At 44.0% G+C, this 26,968-nt stretch overlaps 1 protein-coding gene across 1 annotated transcript in view; it reads left to right on the top strand.

Moving 5' to 3' along the window:
• Window positions 1-26,968, top strand: part of MAP2K1 (mitogen-activated protein kinase kinase 1) — a 52,298-nt gene that overhangs the window by 11,470 nt on the left and 13,860 nt on the right. The window contains exons 2-5 of the mRNA XM_081965227.1: window positions 10,559-10,769; window positions 12,871-13,017; window positions 18,909-18,986; window positions 20,373-20,424. Coding sequence (XP_081821353.1) covers window positions 10,559-10,769; window positions 12,871-13,017; window positions 18,909-18,986; window positions 20,373-20,424 — 488 coding nt within the window. The remainder of the gene's footprint in view (window positions 1-10,558; window positions 10,770-12,870; window positions 13,018-18,908; window positions 18,987-20,372; window positions 20,425-26,968) is intronic.

Here is a 26,968-nt window from a genome sequence, read left to right as displayed (position 1 = left end):
TCTTTGAAATTGGCCAAAAGTACTCCGTATAATCATGCTTATTTTAAATCTTGAAACTTGCCCCTGTGGTGGGTTGCGTGCCGTTTAAATCTGGATTTTAAACAGCCTTTCCTAGCTCTTCGAACAGAAATAAATAGTTGGTTGCTTTGCCAACTGCTGTGGAAGTTGTGAGATTTATTTATTATATGAAGTGACAATATGGCGGATTATAGGGACAGATGGCACCGACTGGGGAGGCTTGTTCTGAAAGCAACAATCACTTTCAGTCTAACATGAAATTGACATGCATTTAATTTCAGTGGAATAGGAATGGAATGGAATGCAAAGTAGGGTGGGGTGGAATAGAATAACAGAACAGAGCAGAATAGAATGCAGAACAGAATAAAATAGAATAGAATTCAGAATGGGGTGGAGTGGAACAGAACAGAGTAGAATAGAATACAGAATGGGTGTCAGGCCTGCAGTTATATTCCTTTTAGGATCTTTGGCCTGCCACACTCTATTATTTTCCTATGCTGTTTCATTAGTGTAGTAATTGGGAGGGGGAATAGTAAGGAGTAGAATTGTAGAATGTATTGTTGTCATTCCTTTCTAGAAGCCAGAGGTAATTCTTTGTCTCTGCACCTGACCAGAACTAGATGGGTGGAAATGCCAGCGTGGCAGAGGAAGATTGGACCATGCGATGAACTTGTGGGTGTGGGGGCAAGATATTGAACTTTAAACTGGGTGGAAAACCCAGGAAGCTTTCAGTTTCGGGATTCCACAGTTTGTGCCAACATGTCTGTCTTATTAAATTGGAGCTTTAAGGATAGCTCTGCCTTGGACGCTGATTTAATTCTGCATATTTGGAACGCTGACAATGGGGTTGGTTGGTATGGAATGAGAATAGAATAGAATAGAATAGAAAAGAAAATATAGATAATGGGATAGGACAGGACAGGACAAAACAGAATAGAAAATATAGGGAATGGAATAGAACAGAATAGAACAAAACAGAATAGAAAATATAGGGAATGGAGTGGAATAGAATAGAATAGAACTAGAAAAGAGCAGAACAGAATGGGATGGTGTGGAACAGAACAGAATAGAATTCTTTATTGGCCAAGTGTGATTGGACAGACAAGGAATTAGTCTCCAGTGAATAAGCTTAATGTGCATAATATAATCATAAGATACCAATAGGGAAAAGTAATAGAAAGGATGAGAAGGTAATAGTAACATAGCGCTACTACATGGGTAAATATCCTTAGACATAAAACAGCACTGTGGTAATTAGGTGTTCAGCAGAGTGATGGCACGAGGGGAAAGAAACCATCTTTGTGTCTAGTTGTTTTGCAGCGTTGTCAAGTTTGGCAACTTTAAGAACTTTTTCAGCTTCCGTTCTAGTTTGGAAGGATGACTAACCCTTAGATCCCCCACGTGTGAAGTTCCCGAGCCTCGAGACAGAGTTCAAACAAAACCCATTCATTTATTAGGATCAACATCTTAGCATTACTTCTGTGGAGCCTAAACTGACTTTCGCTTAATTGCGTTTGAACTTTACCCTCCAAACTCCCCCCTTCTGTCCTGCGTCATAAATCATATTCTCCAACTAGATTGTAGAAATATGAGACCGAAGGTATGCATGGAATTCTCCCCCCTTCTAAAGTTGATGGTAGTCATGGAAACGCTTTAGACGTTGACACCACGAGCCTATGTTATATATTTTTAAAAATTGTGAAATCACTTTGCAAAGATGTGCTTGTTTCTACTTATTACTTTCATTAATTTCTAAGGGCAGTTTTTTTTAAAGTCTCTTTTAAAAATCATCCTCCTGACCAATTTTTATGTACGTTTGGTCATAGAGAGCACTCAATGTGGACTGACGCCCAGCTGTCTATTTTTGTGGCCGTGGGACAAATTAACCAGGGCTTCTGTTAAGTTACCCTTGTACCAAATGGTGGCTTTTTGAAACAAAATGCCCTATCCTTCCAAGAACAGATCAAACTTTGGAGCATTTTCCCCAAATTTGGAATATTTGAAACAGCCGTATGAAATTTGGAATCTTTTAAGATAGGGAAATTTGCACACCCTATTGTCTTATTTTAAATATTAACCAAATAGTTGTGAGGAGTAATGCATATACCGTATATACTTGAGTATAAGCCAAATTTTTCAGCCCACTTTTTGGGCTGAAAAATCCACTTCGGCTTATACTCCAGTGAACAAAATAAAAATAAAAATGTGGCTCTTTAAACATTTTAATGCGGCTCTTCTGTGTGCCAGGCGCCCGCTTCCCTCCCTCCTCTCGGGCTTCGGAGGGAAGCTTCTGCATAACCCCGGCGAGTAACAAGTCTCCCAGGCTGAAATTTGCCGAGCTGTACGCGCGCGTCTGTTTTCCACGGCGTGGAGCAGCGGCGAGATTCTGGGCGGCGAGCGATGATTCCGGGGGCCATCAGTGGGGGGGGCAGGGTCCCCCCTCGCATTCCTCATCTTCCCGGATGGCCCCTGGAATCATCGCTCGCCGCGCAGAATCTCACCACTGCTCCACGCCGTGGAAAACAGGCGCATGCGCACAGCTCGGCAAATTAAAGCCTGGGAGACTTGTTGTCGCCTTTGCAGAAGCTTCCCTCCGAAGCGTTCCGAGGGAGGGCTGTAAACTTCCCTCCGAAGTCTTGGGATGTTCTGAGGAGCCCCCCAAGGCAAAACGCCGCTGCCAGGTAGTTAAAAGTACATCTCTGATTCGTCTCTGTCAGTCTCTCTCTGATTCCCTCCCTCACTCCCTCTCTCTGTTCCTCTGTCTGTCTGTCTCACTCATACACACACACACACACACTTTTAGCAATTTTATTGTTATCTACCTGTATTTTTATTTTTGAAATTTACCGTGAGCTGCTGCATTTCCCATCCTCGGCTTATACTCGAGTCAATAACTTTTTCCAGTTTTTTGGGGTAAAATTAGGGGTCTCGGCTTATACTCGAGTCGGCTTATACTCAAGTATATACGGTAATCCAGCATGGGATTATATGGAGGTAATTCTTGATTTACATCCTTCTGTTTAGTGACAGTTTGCAGTTACATCAGCACTGAAAAATATGAAAAAGTCACTGTTTTACATGCTTACAACCGTTGTAACATCCCTGTGGGCACATGATCAAAATTCAGAGTCTTGGCAACTGGCTTGCATTTATGACGGTTGCAGCGTCCCGGGATGATGTGATCCACTTTTGCGACCTTCAGACAAGCGAAGTCCATGGGGAAGCCAGATTCACTTAACAACCGTGTCACTAACTTGACTGTGGTGACTCACTTAACAGCAAAGGTGGTGAAATGGGCCAAAATTCACTTAACAAAAAATATCTTGCTTTGCAACAGAAATTTTGGGCTCAATTGCGGTTGTACGTTGAGGACTACCTATACACAATTCCAGTAAACAGTTGAAGAGTGACTCCCCTCTGTCCATTATCTATCATCACTCTTTGAACCAGTGGTAAAATTCAATTTTTTTTACTACCTGTTCAGTGGGAGTGGTTTGGTAGGCATAGTGTGGCTTGGTGGGCATGGATGGGGAAGGATACTGCAAACTCTCCATTCCCACCCCACTCCTGGAGGAAGGATATTGCAAAATCCTCATTCCCACCGCACTCCAGGAGAAGGATACTGCATAATCTCCATTCCCACAGCACCCCAGGGGAAGGATACTGCAAAATCTCCATTTCCACCCCACTCTGGGGCCAGCCAGAGGTGGCATTTGCCGGTTCTCTGAACTACTCAAAATTTCCGCTACCGGTTCTCCAGAACCTGTTGGATTTCACCCCTGCTTTGAACAAATTCACATTTGCCCAAGGGATCTGTCTTGGGTCCGGTTGCATTTAAATCCCTAGAAAAAGTTGGATCTGGGGGAGGATGAAGTGCAAAACTTGAAATTGTTCTGCTGCGTTCCCACGCACTTTTGAGAAGGTAGGAGGCAGTTAACAGTTCAATTTGCATGAGCAATTACTGGGGAGGTGGAGGAGGCTTTTAGCAAGGGAGGGAGTGATTCTGAAGACAGCCTCATACATTTTCAAGGGCAACTGTCTTTTTCTATCCTTGACTGCTGAAGCAGAAAAAATAACAAAGAACATATGATTATTTCCAAGCATAATACTGGAGCTTGAAGCAGCTGTTCCCAGCCAGGCTTTCTCCAGATGTTTGAGGATTCCGACTCCCAGAATGCTTAGCCGATGGACCCAGAAGAGATGGTTATTGATATTCTAGCACAGGGGGTCTCCAAACTTGGCAACTTTGAGACTTGTGGACTTTAACTCCCAGAATTCTCAGCCAGCTTTGCTGGATGGAGGATTCTGGGACTTGAAGTCCACCAGTCTTAAAGCTGCCAAGTTCGTTCTAACACCTCTGGCTGGGGAACAGTTTAAGGACACAGAAAGTATCCTTAACAAGAGAGATTATAAATAAACAAATAAGTCCCTCAACACCATCAAACTATTCACTAAGTCTGCATTTATTTTATTTATTTATTTATTCTTCGCATTTCTAAACCGCCAACTCTCCCAAAAAGGGACTCGCATGACTATTAATCTTCTCATCGTTCCTATCACCCTCCCACTTATGAATGTATGACTGTAACTTTGTTGCTTGTATCCTTATAATTTATACTGATTGTTTCCTAGTATGATTTATTTATTTATTTATTATTCATGCTTCTAGACCGCCCCCTCTCCCAAAAGGGACTCGGGGCGGTGTACAGTCCATGCAAAATATATCAAAATACAATAAAAATTGAATATGTACAGTTGGAATGGAGGAGGTTAAAAATGGAATTAAAAGAACTGTACAAAGCAATATATATAAATATAGGATTTTGAACCCCTAAAACACACACAATAAGTTAAAAACAATACCCCTAAAATAACCAGTTAATACATTTGCCAGGAGGGACAGTTGTAATTATGCCAGGCCTGCTAATCAGAACAGGTGAGTCTTCAATTTTTGCCGGAAGGAGCGGAGGTCAGTAGTGGTTCTAATGTCGGGGGGGAGGTCATTCCAGAGGGTTGGGCCCATCACAGAGAAGGCCCTACTCCTTGGTGTCGCCCGTTGGCATTGCCTAGTGGACGGCACCAGGAGAAGTCCCTCTCTGTGTGAGCGAATTGGCCGCAGGGATGTATGTGGGAGGATGCGATCCCGCAAGTAACTAGGTCCCGTGCCATGGAGCGCTTTAAAGATGGTAATCAGCACCTTGAAACGCACCCGAAAAACCACAGGCAGCCAGTGCAGCTCGCGCAGGAGAGGTGTTACGTGGGAGTACCTCGTACTCCCCATGACAGCCCGCGCGGCTGCGTTCTGAACTAACTGCGTTCTGAACTAACTAACTAATTTGATTGCTTATTTGTACCCTATGACTATCATTAAGTGCTGTACCTTATGATTCTTGACGAATATATCTTTTCTTTTATGTACACTGAGATCATAAGCATCAAAGACAAATTCCTTGTGTGTCCAATCACACTTGGCCAATAAAGAATTCTATTCTATTCCTTGTTCTGTTCTATTCTATTACAATTCTATTCTGTTCTGTTCTAATTCTATTCTTTATTCTATTCTTATTCTATTGTATTCTATTCCATTCCATTCCCTATGTTTTATATTCTATTCTATTCCTTATTCTATTCCATTTCATTCCATTCTAATTCTATTCTATTCTTTTCTAATTCTATTCTAATTCTCTTCTATTCCTTATTCTGTTCTATTCTATTCCTATTCTATTCCTATTCTATTCTATCATATCATTAGGTTTTCAAACTGTGCTAAATCAGAGTTTATTGACTTACCGTAATCACAGTGGGCTGGATTTCCATAACACGTTAAGTCACAAACCATAGTTTCCACCTAGAATTGCAACAGCAGCAGCAACCCCTTCCATCAGGGCCAAATTACACGATGGCTTAAGGCAGGATGTGAGCTCAGCCTATTCCTCCATCTAGCCCAGCCTGTTGAATTGTTTCCTTGGGCCGAGAACCAAATTGCCCATTATCTGCTATCTGGTCCCTTTGAGAGAAGAAATGGATGGCGTTCGTGATTCAGAAGTGCCAACCTTGATGACAACTGCAAACTTAAGTTGAGCGGAAGCAAGAGGCTTTTCCCGCTATGTCCCTGCTTCTAACTCCATCCAATTGTTGAATTAAAGAATTATCTTTTTGGCAAGGGTGGGAGCCAAAACAGCAGTCAGTTTAATCACTCTGAAATTCTCCTCTTGCACTTCTTCATCGTTGGAGCAGAAGCAAGTTAGTTGGAAGCCAGAAATCGGGAGTCTGGAATACTTTTTCAGACTCAAATAAAGATAGAAGCTCATGAAAGCTTACTCATTTCCATTGTTAGTTACTAAGGTGCTATCAGAGAACCAACCTAGAAATAAGGAGAAATTTCCTAGCAGTGAGAACAATTAACCGGTGGAACGGCTTCCCTCCAGAAGTTATGGGTGCTCCATCACTGGAGGCTTTGAAGAAGAGGAGGGCCAGGGGAGGCCGTTTTCACCCTCCCAGGCTTCAGGAAAGCCTTTGGAGGCTGGGGAGGGCGAAAAATGGCCCCAATGGGACAACCAGAAGTTCGGAAACGATCCATTTCCAGCTTCCAGGGGGCCAGGGGATACCATTTTCACCCTCCCCAGGCTTCAGGAAAGCCTCCGGAGCCTGGGGGGAGTTGTACATGCATGTGGGGTGGGAGGGGTTTAGGGGGTTGGACTAGAAGACCTCCAAAGTCCCTTCCAATTCTGTTATTCTTCTGCTGTCTGGCTGAAGTTGTGTATTTTACCTTATTTCTGATTAAAGTGGCAACCTGATTTTAAGCAACGTGCTGCAGTCCTGGATTGCATCAACCAAGGGATAACTTCTAAGATCACGGGAAGTGACAGTACCACTCTACTGCACTAGGGAGGCCACCTTTTGAATGATGCATCCAGTTCTGGTCACCACAATACAAAAAAGATGGTGAGATCCGAGACAGCGCAGAGAAGAGCAACTAAAGCGAGAAGCAATCTGGAGGCTAAATTGTATGATAAATGGCTGAGGGAGCTAGGAATGTCTAGCCCAGGGGTGTCCAAACTTGGGAACTTTAAGACTTGTGGACTTCAACTCCCAGAATTCCCCAGCCAGCATGGCTGGCTGGGGAATTCTGGGAGTTGAAGTCCACAAGTCTTAAAGTTCCCAAGTTTGGACACCCCTGGTCTAGCCTATCAAATAGAAGGATTAAGGGGGACATGATAACCATTTTCCAGTACTTGAGAAGAGAGAGTCCCAGAGAAGAGAGGATTGACTTTTTCTTCAAAGCACCTGAGGGCAGGACAAGAAGCAATAGGTGGACGCTGGTCAAAGAGAGATCCAACCTAGGTGTAAGGAGAAATTTTCTGACAGTGAGAAGAATTGATCAGTGAAACAGTTTGGCTACCAGATTTGTGGATTCTCCATCACTGGAGGTTTCCTGGACAACCATTTGCTTGGGATTTACAGATTAACAGAGTTGGAAGGGACCTTGTAGGTCATCTAATTCAACCCCTCCCCCAAGCAGGAGACCCTACACCATTTCTGACAGATGGCAGTCCAGTCTCTTCCTGAAAGCCTCCAGTGATGAAGCTCCCACAACTTCCGAAGGCAACTTCTGTTCCATGGGTTGATTGTTCTCACTGTCAGGAAATTTCTCCTTATTTCCAGGTTGAATCTTTCCTTGGTCAGTTTCCATCCATTAATCCTTGTTTGGCCTTCGGGTGCTTTGGAAAATAGCTTTGACCCCCCTCCTCTCTGTGGCAGCCCCTCAAATGTTGGAAGACTGCTATCCTGTCTCCCCTGGTCCTTCTCTTCACTAGATTAGCCATGCCCAGTTCCTGCAACCATTTTTCATATGTTTTAATTTCCAGCCATCCTGGTTGCTCTTCTCTGTACTCTTTCTAGATTCTCAACATCTTTTTTATAGTATAGTCTCCTGCCTTGAACAGGGGGTTGGACTAGAAGACCTCTGAGGTCTCTTCAAATCCTGTGATTCTGTGTTCTAAGCTTGATGGTATGTGTAGACTTTGCCATTGTATAGTGGTTTTGTGTATCTCAGATTGTTCAGCATATGAGTAAACCTGGACTTCCATGAATTGGAATTGGAATGAATGAAATTTCATGAATTTCACTGGATAAATCCCCAGGTCTTGGGGTAAGCAGTTAGCTGGGAAAGGAGCCCATTGCCAGCGGATGCCCTTTTGAAACACAAGCTGCGTTCCACTCTGTTCAGGGAAAAGAATCTTTCCCGGAGCAGGAAGCACATAATCCAATTGCAATGACAGTTGAAAATTTACTGTGGCTTACTAATGGAAGATCTGTGTTGCTCCTAATGATAGCTTATTCACATTTTGGTTTGAGATTGTCAACCTAAAGACAAGGGGTAGGCAAAGACAGCTGTTTTGGTTTTTTATTTCTTTTAACAGCTTTTTACTTTCAGCTAATGCTTGGAAATTGCCCCCTGCTTCCTCCCTCCTCCCACCAAAGGAGAATTTAAATCAGAGGTCTTCAAACTTAACAACTTTCAAGACGTGTGGACTTCAACTCCGAGAATTCTCCAGCCAGCTATGGGAGTTGAAGCTATGCTGGCTGGAGAATTCTGGGAGTTGAAGTCCACAAGTCTTAAAAGTTGCCACGTTTGAAGACCTCTGGTTTAAACCATCCATTCTGTGAAAATTGCAATGTTCCGTAGCTGTCTTCTAATCAAAACCCATTTTGTTGTGAGCGTGAAAAGTGATTTCTTGCTGTTTTAAAAGTTACTGGTCCACAAATCCATTGCTGTGCAGCGCTTGAGTTTGCAAATTGTCGCTGATTTTGCTGCTGGATTTCTCATAAGCCCTTTGCCACCTGCAGGAGCCTTGCTTAATGGTGAGAACTGGTCAAGCCTAATCTGGCAACATCTGCCCAAATTCAAGGCGGAAAGTGTTAGGCTTAACAGTTGGCGTCAGCTCATTTCTCTGTCTTTTGGTTAGCAAGGTTCAAAAGTGGCCGTTGGCTTTCCTGAACTCCTTAAACGTGCTTAGCTGAAGACCCCAAAATACACTAGCAGCTGACAGGATCTGCTGCAAGAGAAGAGCAGAATGGCTTTTACACCTCTCAGCTTAAAAATAACCTCCAGGAACCATCTGCAGGAACCTTCAAAGAAGCCCAAGACGGTGGTGTTTGTTAGCCGTAGCAACTTTAAGATGTGTGGACTCCAACTCCCAGAATTCCCCAGCCAGCATGGAATTCTGGGAAATGAAATCGTCATACCTTGCCACATTGGTCTAAGACAGGGGTTGCCAACCTTGGCAACTTGAAGCCTGGCAGACTTCAACTCGGAGTTGAAATCCCCTAGGCTTAAAGTTGCCAAGGTTGGAGACCTCTGGTCTAAGAGATGATGGGCCTTTAGAACAAGAGGCAAAGCATCTCAGGTTGTCTTCTTTTAAACCTGTTTACTGTATTTTTCTTGAGAGAAATGATGAACAAGTGAGGTGCATCCATGCAAAGGGTGAGTGGGTTGCGTAACGGCTTGCAGATTTGGTTCCATGGAGCGCCTAAAACATCTCAGCAGAATGGAAAGTACTATCTGTTTGTGGCAAATGAAATCTGAGAATATTCTCTGTAGGGGAAATGATTGCTCATCGGGAACAAGGCAGCTGTGTTGAATCAATGAACCCCAGAGGATGGAAAACGTTTTTCTTCGGTTTGAAAGTTAATTAATGATGCTTGTGTGGTTGCTATTATTTCTGCTGGATGGGCGTCCCATTAAGGTGTTCCATCTGTGCAACAGGGAGGAACAGAGGCAGGAAAAATACACGTGTGTGGATAGGGACATATCTGGAACGTTGAGAACAGAAGTGGAGCACGCTCACAAGATGGCTGCCAGTCACTAAGAATCCATTTCATAGAAAGTGGAATTGGTCCTTCGCTTCCCAACCAAACCTCAGGAGGTGCATTGTGGGATGTGAAGATCTTGCAGCTTCCACCTGCTCTTTAGTAGGCTGTAGAGCTCCCTGGGATGCCTAGGAGCCATGCTGTCTTGTGCCCCAATTTACTCACAGGGTGGTTGGGCGATAAAACTAGGAGGGAGCTCTTTGTAAGGAGATGTCAAGAGAAAAAGATCGTATCTACCTAAAAGATCATATATACCTTACCTGTTAGACTGATTTATTGCTAAACACCCTAGGCACAAGAATCTTCTCAACTCATGGTTTGCACATGCTTGGAGTTAGACAAGGCTCCACAGAATTCAAGAGGACTTGGCTCGCTTGTGGCTACGTTGGGATTCCAGGCTGATTCCTCTCTTGACTCCACCCCCAGATTCTGCCACTCCTCCTCTTACGGGGGAGCTCGCAGACAAAAGGCAAGACACAAACACCATAACAATTGGTCAGGGTAGTGGGTGACGGGAGAAACAACAAGGCAGCTTTGCTCTAACCTGCATCAAAACTCCTTACAAGCAAGTTTTCTGTACCTTGAGAGGAAAGAGCATGCCCAGAGGTCTCGGCTCCTGTGTCTTTAATAATAGGAGTTTCTCCCTTCTCTCACCTGGGACCCACAGGACCAATTTGGAAGCCCTGCAGAAAAAATTGGAGGAGTTGGAACTGGATGAGCAGCAGCGAAAACGGCTGGAGGCCTTTTTAACCCAGAAGCAAAAAGTGGGAGAACTGAAGGATGATGACTTCGAGAAGATCAGCGAACTGGGCGCAGGGAATGGTGGCGTGGTCTTCAAAGTCTCACACAAGCCTTCTGGACTCATCATGGCCAGGAAGGTGAGTTTCATGACTGGCGAAGTTCGCATGTCTTGCTAAGCCATTTCTGACCATGGTTTATTCAATCAGCTGCCTTTTGTAGAAGTCATTAATTGGAGGTGGACAATGTGACGTCCTGAGCATTAATGTACCTCCAATTACCAGTGTTCTGGCCCAGCCTTTGAAAGCAATGAGAAACCACTTACTCACGAGTAAAACAACCCCCTTTTTAAAACAGGACAGGAGCAGTTGTCAGGGTTCCAAATAGCATCCAAAAATAAATCAGAGTCCAAGGCAAAGTATTGCTCAAAGTTCCAATTTATTGAGGGAGCCATGTTGGCACATCTGGGAAAACCCGAATCTGAAAACTTCCTGGTTTTCCCCACCCAGTTGAAAGTTCAAGATCTTTTCCCCACACCCACAAGTCCATCACATGGTCCAATCTCCCACTGCCATGCTGGCAGTTCCACCCATCCATTTCCGGTCAGGTGCAGGGGTGCAAAGACAAAGGATGACCTTGGCTTTCTAGAAAGAATTTTGTTATGGCTACATATCATCTAACTCTGTACAATCCCCCTGTCCCATTTTCCCACAATAGAAAATGCCATAGCAGAATAATAGAAAGTGTGGCAGGCCAAAGATCCCAAGAGAAAAGATGGCTGCAGGCCTGACATGAGAACTCAGGATAAAAAGCCTTTGCAATGATTAAGCCAAACAGAAACAGCTCCTGTTCACGCCGGCTGAGGCAAATTCACTCCCTATTGTTTCCCAGCAGGGAGAATCTGTCGGAAGCTCAAACCTGGTTCTGGCAAAGGCATCCGACTTGATGGATGTACACATGTAAACGAACAGCTGCCTGCAACAACAGGCCACTCCCAAACCCCTTCTGTTTATTTCCCAGCCAGGAAAGGCCCGGTTAGCATCTACAACTTCTTTTCCCCGACAGCCGGCTTATTGCTTTCCGTTGTTCTCCTCTCCTCTTTATGCATACATGCATCTGAGTTGGGCCCCATCTGTTCCTCCCCCTCACTCAGCTCTGGCCCTGAAGACAGCTGCCTCTCCACCTGGGGGAGGACAGAAATCTGTCTCTGATTCTGCTTCCTCATCAAAGGCCTTCCAAAGGCTCTGAAGCTGTCCCGGGTCTTCCCTCAACCTCCTCTGACTCCCCTGCTACCTCTGCTGTCAGTCCACGGAACACAACAACCTGTTTTTTGTTTTAAAATGCTTAAAAGCGAAACAGCAGAGGCCTCCAAGTGTTGGGCTGGAGTCTGCCCTCACCTGCGGAAAATCATGCGCTTGGTCCAGTCACTCTCTGAGCCTGCTCGCTTTCCTCAAGCTCGTGTCCTTAAGAAACTCTTTAGGGACGTAATGAACAAATGAGTCACCTCCTAGCTTGTTGTTGCCGTATCAAACTCTTTCTTTCTCTTCTATCATGAGCTCAGGTAGAGATTCAAATGGGGCACAGGTGGTCCTTGATTTACTACTCTTCGTTGGAGGATGGTTCAAAGTTACATCAGCCTTCAAAGTGACTTACAACCTGCCCCAGAAGTTAAGGACTCTTGTACCACCCCATAGTCACGCGATTGCAATTCACATACTTGTAACCCAAATGTACAGCTGTGAGGTGTCTTTGACCATGTGGACGTGACTTGGGGACCTTCCCAGATGGCTTCTGACAAACAAAGCCAACTGGGAAAGATGGATTTGCTCAATGACCATGTGATTCATTTAACAGCTACCTGAATTGGTTAGTGAACTTGGGAAAAATTAAATCATAAAATTGGATCTGGTCAGACAATGGCTTGCACCATGATTGCGTTTTTGGTGACTGAAATCCTGGTCACAATTGTGGTCATAACTCAAGGACTGCCAATATTCAGTCTTAGAATTTTGCCTTCCCCTCTTAGGCAGGCAAGGAACGTTGGTAAATGAAGGATGGCACGGGCACCTTTGGGGGGTGGCTTGTTGGCACGGAGCCGTAAAGATCAGCAGGGGGTTCTGATCAGAGGCCTTGCCCTCTGCTTTAGCCCCCTTGAGTCATCTGCGGGCAGCAGGGTGGGCTGGGCTTGGGAGTCCTGGAAGGAACCGAGGGGCAACCCACAGTGACTGGTTCTTTTGGCAGTTGATTCATCTGGAGATCAAGCCGGCAATTCGTAACCAGATAATTCGGGAGCTCCAAGTCCTGCACGAATGCAACTCCCCCTACATTGTGGGGTTTTACGGGGCCTTTTACAGTGACGGCGAGATCAGTATTTGCATGGAGCACATGGTAAGTGACCCTCTCTGCTTGCGGGGGGGGGGAGGGGGGACTGCTTGGGGCGCTTGAGTCATCAAGGGTTAGGGGAGGTTGGTTGGAGGAGCAGAGTCAGAAGTTCCTTCCTTCCTTCCATCCATCCATCTATCCTTCTATTTTCTTTCCTCCCTCCCTCGTCTCCATCTATCCATCCCTCTATTTTCCTTCCTTCCTCAACCATCCATCAATCCCTCTACTTTCCTTCCTCATCCATCCTTCTATTTTCCTTCCTTCCTCATCCATTCATCAATCCCTCTACTTTCCTTCCTCATCCATCCTTCTATTTTCCTTCCTTCCTCATCCATTCATCAATCCCTCTACTTTCCTTCCTCATCCATCCCTCTATTTTCCTTCCTTCCTCATCCATTCATCAATCCCTCTACTTTCCTTCCTCATCCATCCTTCTATTTTCCTTCCTTCCTCAACCATCCATCAATCCCTCTACTTTCCTTCCTCATCCATCCTTCTATTTTCCTTCCTTCCTCATCCATTCATCAATCCCTCTACTTTCCTTCCTCATCCATCCTTCTGTTTTCCTTCCTTCCTTCCTCATCCATTCATCCATCTCTTTATTTTCCTTCCTCATCCATTCATCGATTTTCCTTCCTTCCTCATCCATCCATTCATCCATCCGTCCTTCTGTTTTCCTCTGTCCCTCTGTTCAGCCATCCTTCTATTTTCCTCCCTCCCTCCCTTCCTGATTTAAAACCTGCCTATGGCTACCAGCTTCAGCAATGCAACTCTGGGCAATGTATAATAATCCAATGAACAAAAATGCCACAAAAAAACAACAACCCCCAACTATGGATACCAACTAAACACAAAAATAACATCATAATTGTGATGCTGGCCCTCCAGACAGAAGCCATCCTAATCTAGTTGCCTAAGGACAGAGTTGTTCATCTCATTGCATTGGGAAAGCCAATGAAAGGCAGGTCAAGACGAAACACTAAAAAACGAATCTTTAAAAAAGGTTTCTGACCTTGAGGATTAGGATTAAGGCTCATTTTGTTGGATTAACACGTGCTACCGAATGCAGCTTTGCTGGCCCAGTTGCTCTTTTGAAGGGTTTGAGTCCCTGGAGACTATCTGTTGGGGGATTTGCCGGCCAGAAATTCTGCTTTCGCTCACAACGCCTGCTTACTTCTCACAGTAAGCAGACGTTGGCTGAGCTTGCTTTCCTCCCATGTCCTGCACTGACCCAGGGCTCAAATAAGGCCATCTATCCGGACCCCCAAATGGCCCCTCTCTATAGCAGCGTCCGCTCTCTGGACTGAGGTTGCCCTGAGATTTAAAGCGCCCCAAATTTAATGGTAATTAGAAGCACTTTGGACCTTTTTCTCTTTTACTCCCAACTGGGTTTCTTCTCTCCGCTATTTTCTTTTCTTTTCTTTTTGTATTTGCTGCATTGTCTCTTTTAAAAGTTTTTAGCGATTTGTGAACTATCCAGAATTTCAGTACACACATTTCATGAATTATTATTCTTGTTATAGCATCAAAAGTGGTTTTTAATTTTGAAAAGGCAACTGGGCGGATTTTTTTGAGGAAAAGAAGACTATTTCACTTCCTGTTCTGGAAAATTCATCAGTTTACCATCCCACCGGTGCTGGGAATTGTCTTATGCCCAAATTGCCTTCCTAGGAATTATGTACGATGACTTCAATGTTTCTCAACCTTAGGAACTTTAAGATACGTGGACTTCAGCTCCCAAAATTCCCCAGCCAGCCATGCAACTATGGTTAGAGACCTCAGTGTTTCTCAACCTTAGCAACTTTAAAATATGTGGATTTCAACATAAACCCTGGGGATTGAAATCCACATATCTTAAAGTTCCTAAGGTTGAGAAACACTGAACTAAAGAATTGGGGAACTGACTGAGTTTGCCTCTATTTCATTGCAGGCAATATTTCTTGTTCCCTTCTACACCCACCTTCCTGTTCATTTAAAAAAAAAACGTTGGACATTCCTGCTCATAGAAACAAAAATCTCTCTTTATTTTGGACATCTGTCAGCCTTGGTCTGACCAGATGGAGCCCCCCCCCCCACACACACATGTTAGAGCACTGTTTCTGTGCTTGGGGGTCAGTTGTGCCCCTCCTCACCTGATTCTTGATGAGAGGCGGAAGAGTTCTATATGTGGGGAAGAAATCGCTTTTAGGGCCCTGCAAAAAATAATTCAACAAAAATAGCTTTTGATTCCTTCTTTTTTTGAGCCATGTTTGCTACGGAGGTTCTTTCGTGGCCAAGCAGAGCTTTTAACTCATCTTCCCCTGTTGGGTTGCTAATATTCCTTGGAAATTGGAGGTAGAAATTTAGTTTTGACTTCACAGAAAATAGAGACTTTTGGGGAAAGGACCATCAAGAGTGAAGAGAGGGAAGGATGTAGTTTGTGTAGTTTTTGTGATGAGAGGAGAAAGGTATCATCTGTTCTACACCTGTTCCCTTGGTAATCTGTCAAGTATTGGAAGAGTAGACTAGCACTGATGATGTTACCTAGTTGGGTAATGAATCTTTGCAAGAAAACAACCAAGCTTGGAGAACACCAAGGACCCCATTGTCCTCCTCCTCCTCTTCCTCCTTCTCCACCTCTTAATCCACTCTGCAAACCCAATTAGCACTGATAATGTTACCTAGTTGGGTAATGAGATGTCTGCAAGAAAACCAGCAAGTTCACAGAGAGCACCAAGGACCCCTCGTATTGAAAGAGTGATTTTATGTCTCCTCTTAGCTTTCTTCTGGCTGCACACACCCCAGTTCCTTCACGTGTTCTAGTCTCCCAGTTCTTCGCCATCTTTGTTGCTGTTCTCTTTACTCTATCCAGTTCCTCAGCATCCTTGTATGTTGGCAACTAAAACCAGACTCGGTATTTCTGTAGGAGATGATCAGGCTGAGCCCCTGAGGGAGAGGTCAAATGCATTATTGCATGCGCACATGTGTCCACCCACCTGCGCATGCATGCGCAACCACCACCACCTGTGCAGGGGGGGATTTTCACCCCCCCCCAGGCTCCGGAGGCTTTCCTGAAGCCTGGGGAGGGTGAAAACGGCCTACCCGACCCCCCGGAGGCCCTCTGGAAGGTAGAAACGGATCATTTCTGAACTTCTGGTTCGGCCGTTGGGCCCGTTTTTCGCCCTCCTCAAGCTCCTGAGGCTTTCCTGAAGCCTGGGGGTGGATGGAAAATGGCCCAACGGCCCAACCAGAAGTTTGGGAAAACGCCCTCCCCAGCCCTAGGTTCGCCATCATGGGTATAGGGTCTTCTGCCTTGAGCAGGGGGTTGAACTAGAAAACCTCCAAGGTCCCTTCCATTATTCCGTTATTCTATCAAGATTCTTTCCAACCTTGAGTTTGCTTTCTGAGACGTCCACAGTCTCTCCCGGGTGTGTGTTGTCTACAGATTTGCAGTGCATCTTTTCCACTTATAGAAATGTTGAATATGACTCAAGCTGAAGATCTCTCCACGTAGACCAATTTCCATTCAGGACCATGCACCGAGCACAGTTGTTCAATCTACTGGAAATCCATCTGTTTCGTAGGGGGTCCTCCAGCCCTGAATTTTTTCCATTTTATCAAAGAGGAGGAACTTTATGAAATGCCTTTCTGAAGTCCTCCCCCCCCCCAAAAAAAAATGCAGAGAAGAGTGACAGAGATGATGGGGGTCTAAACTGTATGATGAACAGTTGAGGGAACCAGGTGTGTCTAATGTCTAATGAAAAGAAGGACGAGGGGTGATTGGATAACTCTTTTCCAGTATTTGAGTGGCTGCCACAGAGGAGGGAGGGGATTGATCCTTCAAAGCACCCCGAGGCAGGACAAGAAGTAACAGGTGGGAGATAATTAAAGAGAGATCTAACCTAAAGAGGAATTTCCTGAGCATTAGCACAATTAATCGGTGGAACGGCTCGTCTCTGGAAGTTGTGGGTTCTCCATCACTGGAGGTTTTGGAGAAAAAACTGGACAGCCATTTGAGTCTGATCTGTCCCAGCTTGGTCTTCTAGGAACGGAAAGGAATTCTTTTACTAAAAGCCAAGCGGTTATAATAAGGCAAAGCCGGAACTGAAGTTTTCGCATGTAAAAGCTCCCTGGATAATTTTTCCCTTTCTCCTTCTGGTTACCTTCCCCTGTTCGATTACTTTAAAATAAATTGCTTTGGTAACGGTCCCTGTCTTGGTGGGTTGGATGATGTTGAGTTCCATGCCTTGACTTTGAAGCAGTCAAAGGCTCTCAGGACGGGACTAGGAGTAGTTTTGATTCTCCCTTCTTAGCCCCCTTCCTTCCCTGTGGCTCCTTTCCCCCCATTGTCTAGGGCAGACTGGCGTCTGGCAGAAGCACGGTTTGTGCAGCTGAATGACCATTTGTCTGTAATGGTACAGGGTCTGCTTGAGCAGAAGGTTGGACTAGAAGACCTCCAAGGTGCCCTCCAGTCCAGAGAGCATCGTGTTTATCCTTTTGGGGAAACGTGACATCAGTGGGATATTAGCAGCTTCTGTCTTGCTTTTCAAACTATACACAGAGTCAATATAATTAATAGAGTTAAATAAATCAAGAAGAGGATTGTTGCAATATTAGATATCTAAAGTATCAGTTTTAAGCTAGGAATAGATTGAATAATGGAGCACAGCCTCATGGGCGAACGGCTGTGTTGTGTTGCGCAACACAGCAGCCATAAAGCGACCACGCTCAGGAGCAGCCACCCGGCAAACCCCCTTTCCAGCCGGGCACAGCGCCATTCACTGACCTAGGGGTATCGCCAAGCCAGGTGAGTGTCTGTTTGCCGCGGCTTGGCACCTTCGAAATGCCAGTGAATGGCGCTCTGCACAGCTGGAGAGGGGGGTTACGCTAGCAGCTGTTACGCTCTCGCTGACACGCCTCCCAGCCTCACGATGCCCTGGCCCAGCTCTCCCCACAGAGCCAGGGCACCTCCGCTGCCACCGCCATCCCAGCACGGCTTTTTTGGCAGCTTCCAAACCGAGTCTTCCAGCAGTGGCCGCTCTGGGCGTACGCTCTATGATTGTGGGCCAGCTGCCGGCAGAGCGTACAACCATAGAGCGTACGCCCAGAGTGGCCACTGCCGGAAGACTCATTTTGGAAGCCGCAGAAAAAGCCATGTGGTGGCGCTCACGCGGCTTGGCCAGGTCAGTGAATGGCGCTGTGCCCGGCTGGAAAGGAGGTTTTGCCGGGTGGCTGCTCGTGAGCATGGTCGCTTCATGGCTGTTGTGTTGCACTGCTGCGACAGCGTAACACAGCCATTCGCCCATGAGGCTGTGCCCGGCTTTTTGGGAGCCCGCTTGCAAGAGAGCAGCCGCCTGGCACCCCCCCTCTTCATCTGGGCACAGAGCCGCTCACCAACCTAGGGGTATCCTGAAGGCGCCAAGCAACGCAATCACCTTTGCCTCCCTCCCCCCCGGTTTCCGTGGCGGAGATGGGGGGTTGTCCAGGGGGCTTATTTGCGGGGGAGGGCTTATATTTTTGCCCACCAGAAAAATGTGGCATGGCCTTATTATCAGGACATGTCGTAATTTCAGGGAAACGCGGTATTTAAAAAAACTATTTACACAGTGTAGGAATGTGCTTGTATCCTGAGTTTTAGTTGGGAGACTTGAGGACTAGAGCCTTGACATTACCAAAGGAAGGGCCAGTTTGGGAAGAGTTGGGCTGCAGAGATTTGGTTCAGCGTTATTCCTCCAGCCATGAGGGATTATTCCATGCTGAAAACAACTTTTTAAAGGTTGAGTTTCATCAGCCAGTTGCGAAATTTGCATTTTCCTGGTTTTCTTTTGCCGTGTTTCAACACTTTGACAATGAACACGATTAAAGGCTCTCTCTCTCTCTCTCTCTCTCTCTCTCTCTGCTTGAACATTTCTTAATAGGATGGCGGATCCTTGGATCAAGTCTTGAAGAAGGCTGGCAGAATTCCCGAGAAGATTCTCGGCAAAGTCAGCATTGCAGTAAGTATGTAATTTGGGCATGTGAAAAGACAGATGCCAACATGGTTGGTGTCACTCTGGGTAGAGGCCCAGAAGGGAGCGAGTGGTGAGAACATCTTTAAGGCAACGAGACATGAAATTCTTCCTCCCTTCTTTCTTCCTCCTCCGCTTCTTCTTCCTTCCTTCCTCCTCCTTCTCCCTTCTTCCTTCCTCTTCTTCCTCTCTCCTTCCTTCTTTCCTTTTCTTCCTCCTCCCTTCCTTCTTCTTTGTCCTCATTCCTTCTTCCTTTCTCCCCCTCTCCTCATTCCTCCTTCTCCCTGCCTCCTTCTTTCTTCCTTTTTCCTTCCTCTTCTCCCTTCGTCCTTCCTTCCTTCCTTCCTCCCCCACCTCTCTTCTTATTCTTTCCTCCTCTTCTTCCTTTCGTCCTTTTTCCATCCTCATCTCTTCTTCCTTCCTTTTCTTCCTCCTCTCTTTCTTCTTCCTTCCTCCTCCTCCTCCTCTCTTCTTATTCCTTTCCCCCCCTCCTCTTTTTCCTCCTCCTCTCTTCATTCTTTCTTCTTCCTTTTTTCTTCTGTCTTTCTTTTCCTTTCAAAATGAAGGCCTCAAATAAGGCTGACTGTGCAGGGGGCAAAATCAGGGATGTTTCCTCCCCTCCAAGGATTGTAAATCATGTAGCAGCCTCTGTTTTATGCCTCCATCCCCAGGAACACATTTGCTGGGTCCTGCCTCTCTCGCAAAGAAATGACTCACTTGCCTTTGGAAGAGCTGTGAATTATTACGAAAGACCCATCCAGATGGGTGAACATTTGTGGGTGCTATTGCCAGAAGTTAAACCTGATAGTGTTTAACAACAGCTCTCCGTTCCTTGGCACACAATATGGATTGGGGTCACATAGAGAGAAAAGCAGGAAAAAAAAAGACAAGTGGAAAAGACATTCTCTCTATGTGCGTTTCTCTTTCTGCTTTCCATCTGTCATAATCGGCTGGGGAAAAAAATAGCTTCCCAATTTTCCTAAAGTTTTAAGACAACGTAAAATGACCTGCATCAATGTCCCTCAACCTTGTCACCTTTAAGATGCATGGACTTCGACTCCCAGAATTCACCAGCTAGCACTGCTGGCTAGGGAATTCTGGGAGTCAACAACCACGCATCTTAAAGTTGACAAAACTGAGAAACATTAACCTGTCCCATGGAAATTGCCCCTGTGCTTGGTTGAGCTGCAAACAATTTTTCTCTCTTAAAAAAAGTATTGGGCTTGGAGAAAATGATAACAGGTACCTGGGTGTGCCTGCATCAAACTGGAAGATTCTATTAAGGAGGAATACGGTTACGTTCCTTCAAAGTTTATCCAGTTGCCTGCGGTTAATTGTTTGCTTTTGCAATTAGCGCCTTCTTTTGATTCACAGGTCATAAAAGGTCTAACGTATTTGAGAGAAAAGCACAAGATCATGCACAGAGGTAGGTGATTTATCTTTCCTTTGAGCTCGTCCTTAACGCAGCCAGATTTTCGTCACTAGGCATGTTTTGCTAAAAATTGCGAGCAGGGCTTGTAGCTGAGAGATAGAAATGTCAAGAAAATCAAGACTGCACCTGGGACTACGGAACTGGAACTCTCTCCCAAAGGTCTGTGGAGATTCTCAATCATCCAGGTTGTCCCAAAGGTGCTTTTTTCCCCTCTTTTTTTTTTCCAAGAGGCAACTGGAGGTTCTGGTTTTTCTTTGAAGACATTTCACTTCTCATCCAAGAAGCTTCTACAGCTCTGACTGGATGGTGGGGAATGGAAGGATTTTTCCACCCCAAGGATAAAACACCCAGGTGCAAACTGAGCAACGTGGTCTATGCAGTACAATGCAGTGAAATACGTGCAGATCTGTACACTGGGGAAACAAAACGACCCCTCCATAAACACATGGCACAGCATAGGAGAACAAGCCCATCAGGACTAGATTCAGCAGTCCGTCTGCATTTGAAAGACACAGGGCACTCTTTTGAAGACAACAAAATCCACATTTTGGACAGAGAGGACCACTGGTTTGAAAGAAGAGGGGTCAAAGAGGCCACCTATGTCCAAATTGAACAACCTTCTCTCAATGGAGAGGGATGGACAGGACATCCTCTATCTCCAGTCTACAGCACAGTCCTTTCAGCAGTTCCAAGAAGGCTCCACATCCATTTGCACCACTCAGGAGACCCCGAGGACACAGACAAACCTCCAGGTGGCCTCAAGGACCCTCTAAAAGGATGCAAATGACCAACTGTCTGCAAGGAGTATCAAGGAGTACCACCTATCATCTATCCATCTATATCCATCCATCCATCTATCTATCATCTATCTAACTATCTATCTCTCCATCCATCTCTCCATCCATCTATCCATCCATCTATCATCCATCCATCCATCCATCCATCCATCCATCTATCTATCTATCTATCTATCTATCTATCTATCTATCTAACTATCTATCCACCTATCATCTATCCATCTATCTTTCCATCCATCCATCCACCTATCTACCAATTTAGCATCTATTCATCTATCTTCTGTCTGTCTATCTATCCATCTATATCTATATCCATTCTTGTGGTTCTATCTATTAAGGCGCTTTGTATCCTCAAGTGGAAGCAGCAAGCAGCTCTTTCCCGCTGCTTGATGCCTGCTTTCCTCGAACTGCCCCCCCCCTCCTCTTCCTTTCTCCCTGCCCGGGTGGTGGGATGAATGGCAGATGGGCTTGCTTTCTCCAGGAGCCTTAATGCAGGGCTAATGACTGGATAAGTGCTGTGCTCTGCTGAGTGGAGTCCTACGCCCACGGGAAGAAGGGGGGGGGGTGGAAGGGGCGGCTTGCGAGGCTTCAGTCTTGGCGGAGAAGCCGTTGCCTGGTTACCAGCAGCCTTCCCGCAGGGTAGAGGAGCATCCCAACATGTCCTCATCCCGCCCGGTCATCCTGTGGTCCTCCAAAGAGCTCGAGATGCTGCAGGCAGGGAGAAGATTCTGGCTGCTGATTCACTTCAGGTGGAAGAAGCCCATTCAGATGAGCAGGAAACCTAGCGAAAGGTGGATCCTGGCTTGTTCCACAAGAGTGGCTTGTAGAGACTCTTGAAATAGTCCTGCAAGACAGCGCGGGCTGTTGCTTTCTGGATACCAACAACAGCTGGGCTTTGGCATACAGGGGGGTCTTATGCCCACAGGTCCAAAGCACCAGAGGGCAAGACGAGAAAGTAATCAAAGAGAGAAGCAACCTTAGAGAAACTTCCTAGCAGTGAGGACAATTAACCAGTGGAACAGCTTGCCACCAGAAGTTGTGGGTGCTTCATCACTGGAGGTTTTTAAGAAGAGATTGGACAGTCACTTGTCTCAAATTGTATAGGGTCTCCTGCTCAAGCAAGGGGTTGGGCTAGAAGACCTCCAAGGCCCCTTCCAACTCTGTTATTTTACGTCCTATAGTGGGAGCTATATAATAGAGTGAGGTGGGAGCATCTATTTCATCTAGTAACTGCGTTTAGAATGGAACGCCGACTGAGATGGAAGATGAAAGGAACGTTGGCTGAGGAATTCTGGGAGTTGAAGTCCACAAGTCTTTTTTTTTTTTTTTTTTTTTATTAAAAGAGTTTTGTACAAACAAATTTTCCCCCTTTTCACCCCCCCCCTCCATACAATATAAATCTCATACAAATGCTATACCCCCCCGCAAAAATTCACATTCAAATATTATACCAAACACTTTACCCCCTCCCCACCCCCCATCTTAAAATAGATTGCTCATAACCCCTCTCCTCCCAACAAAAACTATAGAGATTAGTCTTAAATTAATAATAACACATTGATCATTTTCTAAGCTAATTTAACATCTATAACTCTTAATATAAATTTCTCCTAGCCTAACAATGTTTCATTAGTCCCATCTTCTAATTTATTCATACATATATATTGCCCCACCCTCCACCCTAACCCTCCCCCACCTCCCGCACAAACCCACCCCCCTGACTTCCGCTGTATACCACTCTAATAATTCCAAACATCCCATATACTATTTACTCTGATCATCTATCGGTCTAAACATTCTTACCTAAAGGCTAGATAATAACTCCTAGTCTGGTATTTATTCTGTATATAATCAATCCATTTTGCCCATTCCTGTGTGTAATCCTCCTGTTTCTGAGCTTTTAAGAAAGCTGAAATTTTTGCCATTTCAGCGAACCCCGCCACCTTCTGAATCCATTGATCAATTGTTGGCAAAAAATCTTTTTTCCAATGTTGCGCAATCAACAACCTAGCTGCTGTAACCATATACAAGGCCAATTTTGTTTCCCCTTTGGTAAAATCCTTAACTATACCCAATAAAAACATTTGTGGAGTGAATTGTATTCTTTTCTTAAATACATTCTGCATAACCCACCATATTTTTATCCAAAAAGCTTTAACCTTGTTGCAAGTCCACCATACATGAAAAAAGGTAGCATCTAGACACCCGCATCTCCAACATTTTGGTTGAACATTTGGGTACATGCATGATAATTTTTTAGGATCTAAATACCATCTGTAAAACATTTTATAAAAATTCTCCCTTAAATTCTGTGACTGTGTAAATTTAACATTCTGAACCCATATTTTTTCCCACGTTTCCAACATAACCACTTCCCCAAAATTCTGAGCCCATTTAATCATACAATCCTTAACCAATTCACTTTCTGAGTCTCTTTCTAACAGTACATTATATATTCTTTTAACTTGTTTTGGACCAGTCTCTTTTATCTGCTTAATCAGTTCCACTTCTTTATCCATAAAGCCGACCCTGCGATCTTCTTCCCATCTCTTCTGAAGCTGTATGTAATGTAACCAATTTAAAGTAATTCCTTCTTCCAACAGCTGTTCCAAAGTTTTTAACTTCCATTCGCCCCCATCAGCAATAAGCACATCTTTATATAAACAACCCCCGAGTGACTTAATATTCATGATCCCCATGGTGTCTGCAAGATCCAACCAAAGCGGTATTTTATAATCCCAATTGGGCCGGTGCTTCTTCCATATTCTCATCAAGGCACTACGGAGAACATGGTTGTTGAACACTTTATCCACCCTGTCTTCATAAAAAAGATATGCATGCCATCCCAGAACAAGATCATGGCCTTCTATATTGAGCAATTCCATTTTTGTTTTCCCAAACCAATCTGCTACATGCGTTAATACCGCAGCTTCATAATACAATCGAAGGTTTGGGAGTCTGAGGCCACCTCTTTCACGTGTATCTTGCATAATCTTCATCTTTACTCTCGGTTTTTTCTCCTTCCAAACAAATTTATTTAATGTTGTTTGCCAATTTAACAAGGTTTTATCTGACTTGAGCACCGGAATCATCTGGAATAGAAAGATAAATCTAGGTAGAATGTTCATTTTAATTGCTGAGATCCTTCCAAGCAAAGACAATTGTAACTTTTTCCACGCTTCAAGATCTTTCTGTATCTTTTGCCACAACACTTCATAGTTATTTGAGAAAAGTTTTGTGTTTGATTCTGAAATTTGTATTCCTAAATATTTAACTTTAGAAACTATTTCAAAACCTGCTAAACTTACAAGTCTCTTTCTTTGAGTCTCTGTCATGTTTTTAACCATCATTTTCGTTTTGTTTTGATTTAGTCTAAACCCAGACACCATGCCAAATTCTATTATGATATTTTTCATCTGGATTATTGATTTCAAAGGATGTGAAAGGGTAACAACCAGATCATCGGCGAATGCTCTAGTTCTGTATTCCTTTTGCCTGATAGCTATGCCATCTAAGGATTTTGAGTCCCGAATTGCGTTCAACAAGACTTCCAAAGTTAAAATAAATAACAATGGGGATAATGGGCAACCTTGTCTTGTGCCTTTTTGTATCTCGAAAGTTGTTGACAAATTTCCATTAATAATAAGTTGTGCATTTTGTTGCTGATAAATTGCTCCAATCGCCTGCCGCAATCGTGGTCCCATATCCATCTTTTCCAAAGTCTTGGTTAGAAAGTTCCAATTCACTCGATCGAAGGCCTTCTCTGCATCCAAGAAAACCAGCACTGCAGAGATCTGCTTATTCTTATCAAGATAGTCAATTAAATCTATGAGTTGCCTTACATTCTCCTTCATATGTCTGCCTTCAATAAATCCTGCTTGATCATGATGAATAATCTCTTGAATAACCGGCATCAATCTGTTGGCTAATACTTTAGCAAATATTTTATAATCTGTGTTCAGAAGAGATATCGGCCTGTAATCCTCTGGTTTCTTAGGGCCCTCTTTATCTTTAGGTATCAATGAGATAAAAGCCGCTTTCCATGAGAGAGGTATTTTACCTCCTTGTTGTATATTACAAAATAGTTGTGTAAGATATTCAATCATTTCCAGTTGTAAAGTTTTATAATACATTGCAGTCAAACCATCAGTCCCTGGAGCCTTAGCTAATTTAAGTTGATTTATAACTAAAGTGATCTCATCAGCGGTTATAAGACGTTCCAAATTTGCCTTTTGAAGCACAGAAATTTTTGCAACCCTTTTTCCTTCCAAAAAATCATCTATTAACTTGTTCTGTATATTATCCTGTACATATAGCTTAGTATAATAGTCCACAAATGATTTTTTAATCAACTCTTGTTGATATACCATCTTCCCTCGAAACTCAATTTTATCAATAATTCTATCATTCATATTCCTTCTCAAAGTATATGCTAACCATCTACCAGGTTTATTAGCGTTGGCAAAGGTGTTATGTTTAGCAAATTGCAAATTGGTTGCTGTTTGTTCTGCTATAAGCATCTGAAATTGATCTTTCAACAGCTTTAGCGCCATCTGGAGCGCCTGGTCATTCGGGTTTATTATAAGCAGCTGTTCTTTACGTTTTATTTCATCTTCCAATTCCATTCTCCTTTTCTGTCTAATTTGTTTGTGTTTAAAGTTCATATGTATCAGGACCCCACGCATATAAGCTTTACTTGCATCCCAAACTATTTCAATGGGAGTGCCCTTATTCATATTAAAACTAAAAAATTCCTTCATGTGTTTTTTAAGTTCATCAACATTTTTTTCATATCTAAATAAATTTTCATTTACTCTCCAAGACCTTCTTGGCCTCATCCCTAATTCAATTTGTAACCACACCGGACTATGATCGCTAAGTGACCTGGCGAAAATCTTGGATTTCTTGGCTTTAGGAAGTAGATCCGGTGTTAACAAAAAGAAATCAATCCTTGAAAAGGATTTATGTCTATCTGAGTAGAAAGAAAAATCCATCTCATTTAGATGTTGTGTCCTCCAAACATCTTTTAATTTCAAATCGTCTTGTAAATCAAAAAAAGCCTTTGGTAATTTGGTAGTGAATTTCGTCTTTGTACTCTTGTCTATCTTTGGAGAAATCACTCCATTCCAGTCTCCCATTATTAGAATACTCTTAAAGTTCCAGTCTAAAATTTTTAAATGGAGCATCTTATAAAAACTTTCTTGGCATTGGTTAGGAGCATATATTCCTAGCACCAAAATGGAACCGAAGTCTGTATCAAATTGAATTGCTATATATCTACCAGCGTCATCTGCCTCTATAACTTTAGTTGAAAATCTTTTATTTATATATATCACCACACCATTTTTCTTTACCAAATCAGAGGCAGCATAAAATGTTCCCAGTTTTGAATTCACTAAGTACTTCTGGTCTTGCAGCCTAATATGAGTCTCTTGAAGGCAAACAACATCATTATTAAATTGCTTCAAATAATAAAATATTTTTTTCCTTTTTTGTGGAGAGTTCATTCCATTCACGTTCCAAGATAATAGCTTAAGCATCTTTAGATCTGGTCTGAAGCGCTGAAAGCATTTGCTGAAGATCTCTCTCCACAAAACCAATCTCCAGCCCTGCTCCTCCCATGGCTCCGGTTTGCTTCTTAGCTTCTTTCTTAGCACATTGTATTTGAGGGTCGACGCGCTTATGAGATTCTAACATTTGTCTAGTCGTGGATCTGGTAATACGTTGTTCGACAGGTTTAA

The sequence above is a fragment of the Natrix helvetica genome, assembly GCF_964273705.1.
Source record: "Natrix helvetica genome assembly, chromosome: 12".
Taxonomy (NCBI): Eukaryota; Metazoa; Chordata; class Lepidosauria; order Squamata; family Natricidae; genus Natrix; species Natrix helvetica.
The sequence above is the reverse complement of the archived record's forward strand: the minus strand, read 5'-3'. Positions and strand labels throughout refer to the sequence as shown.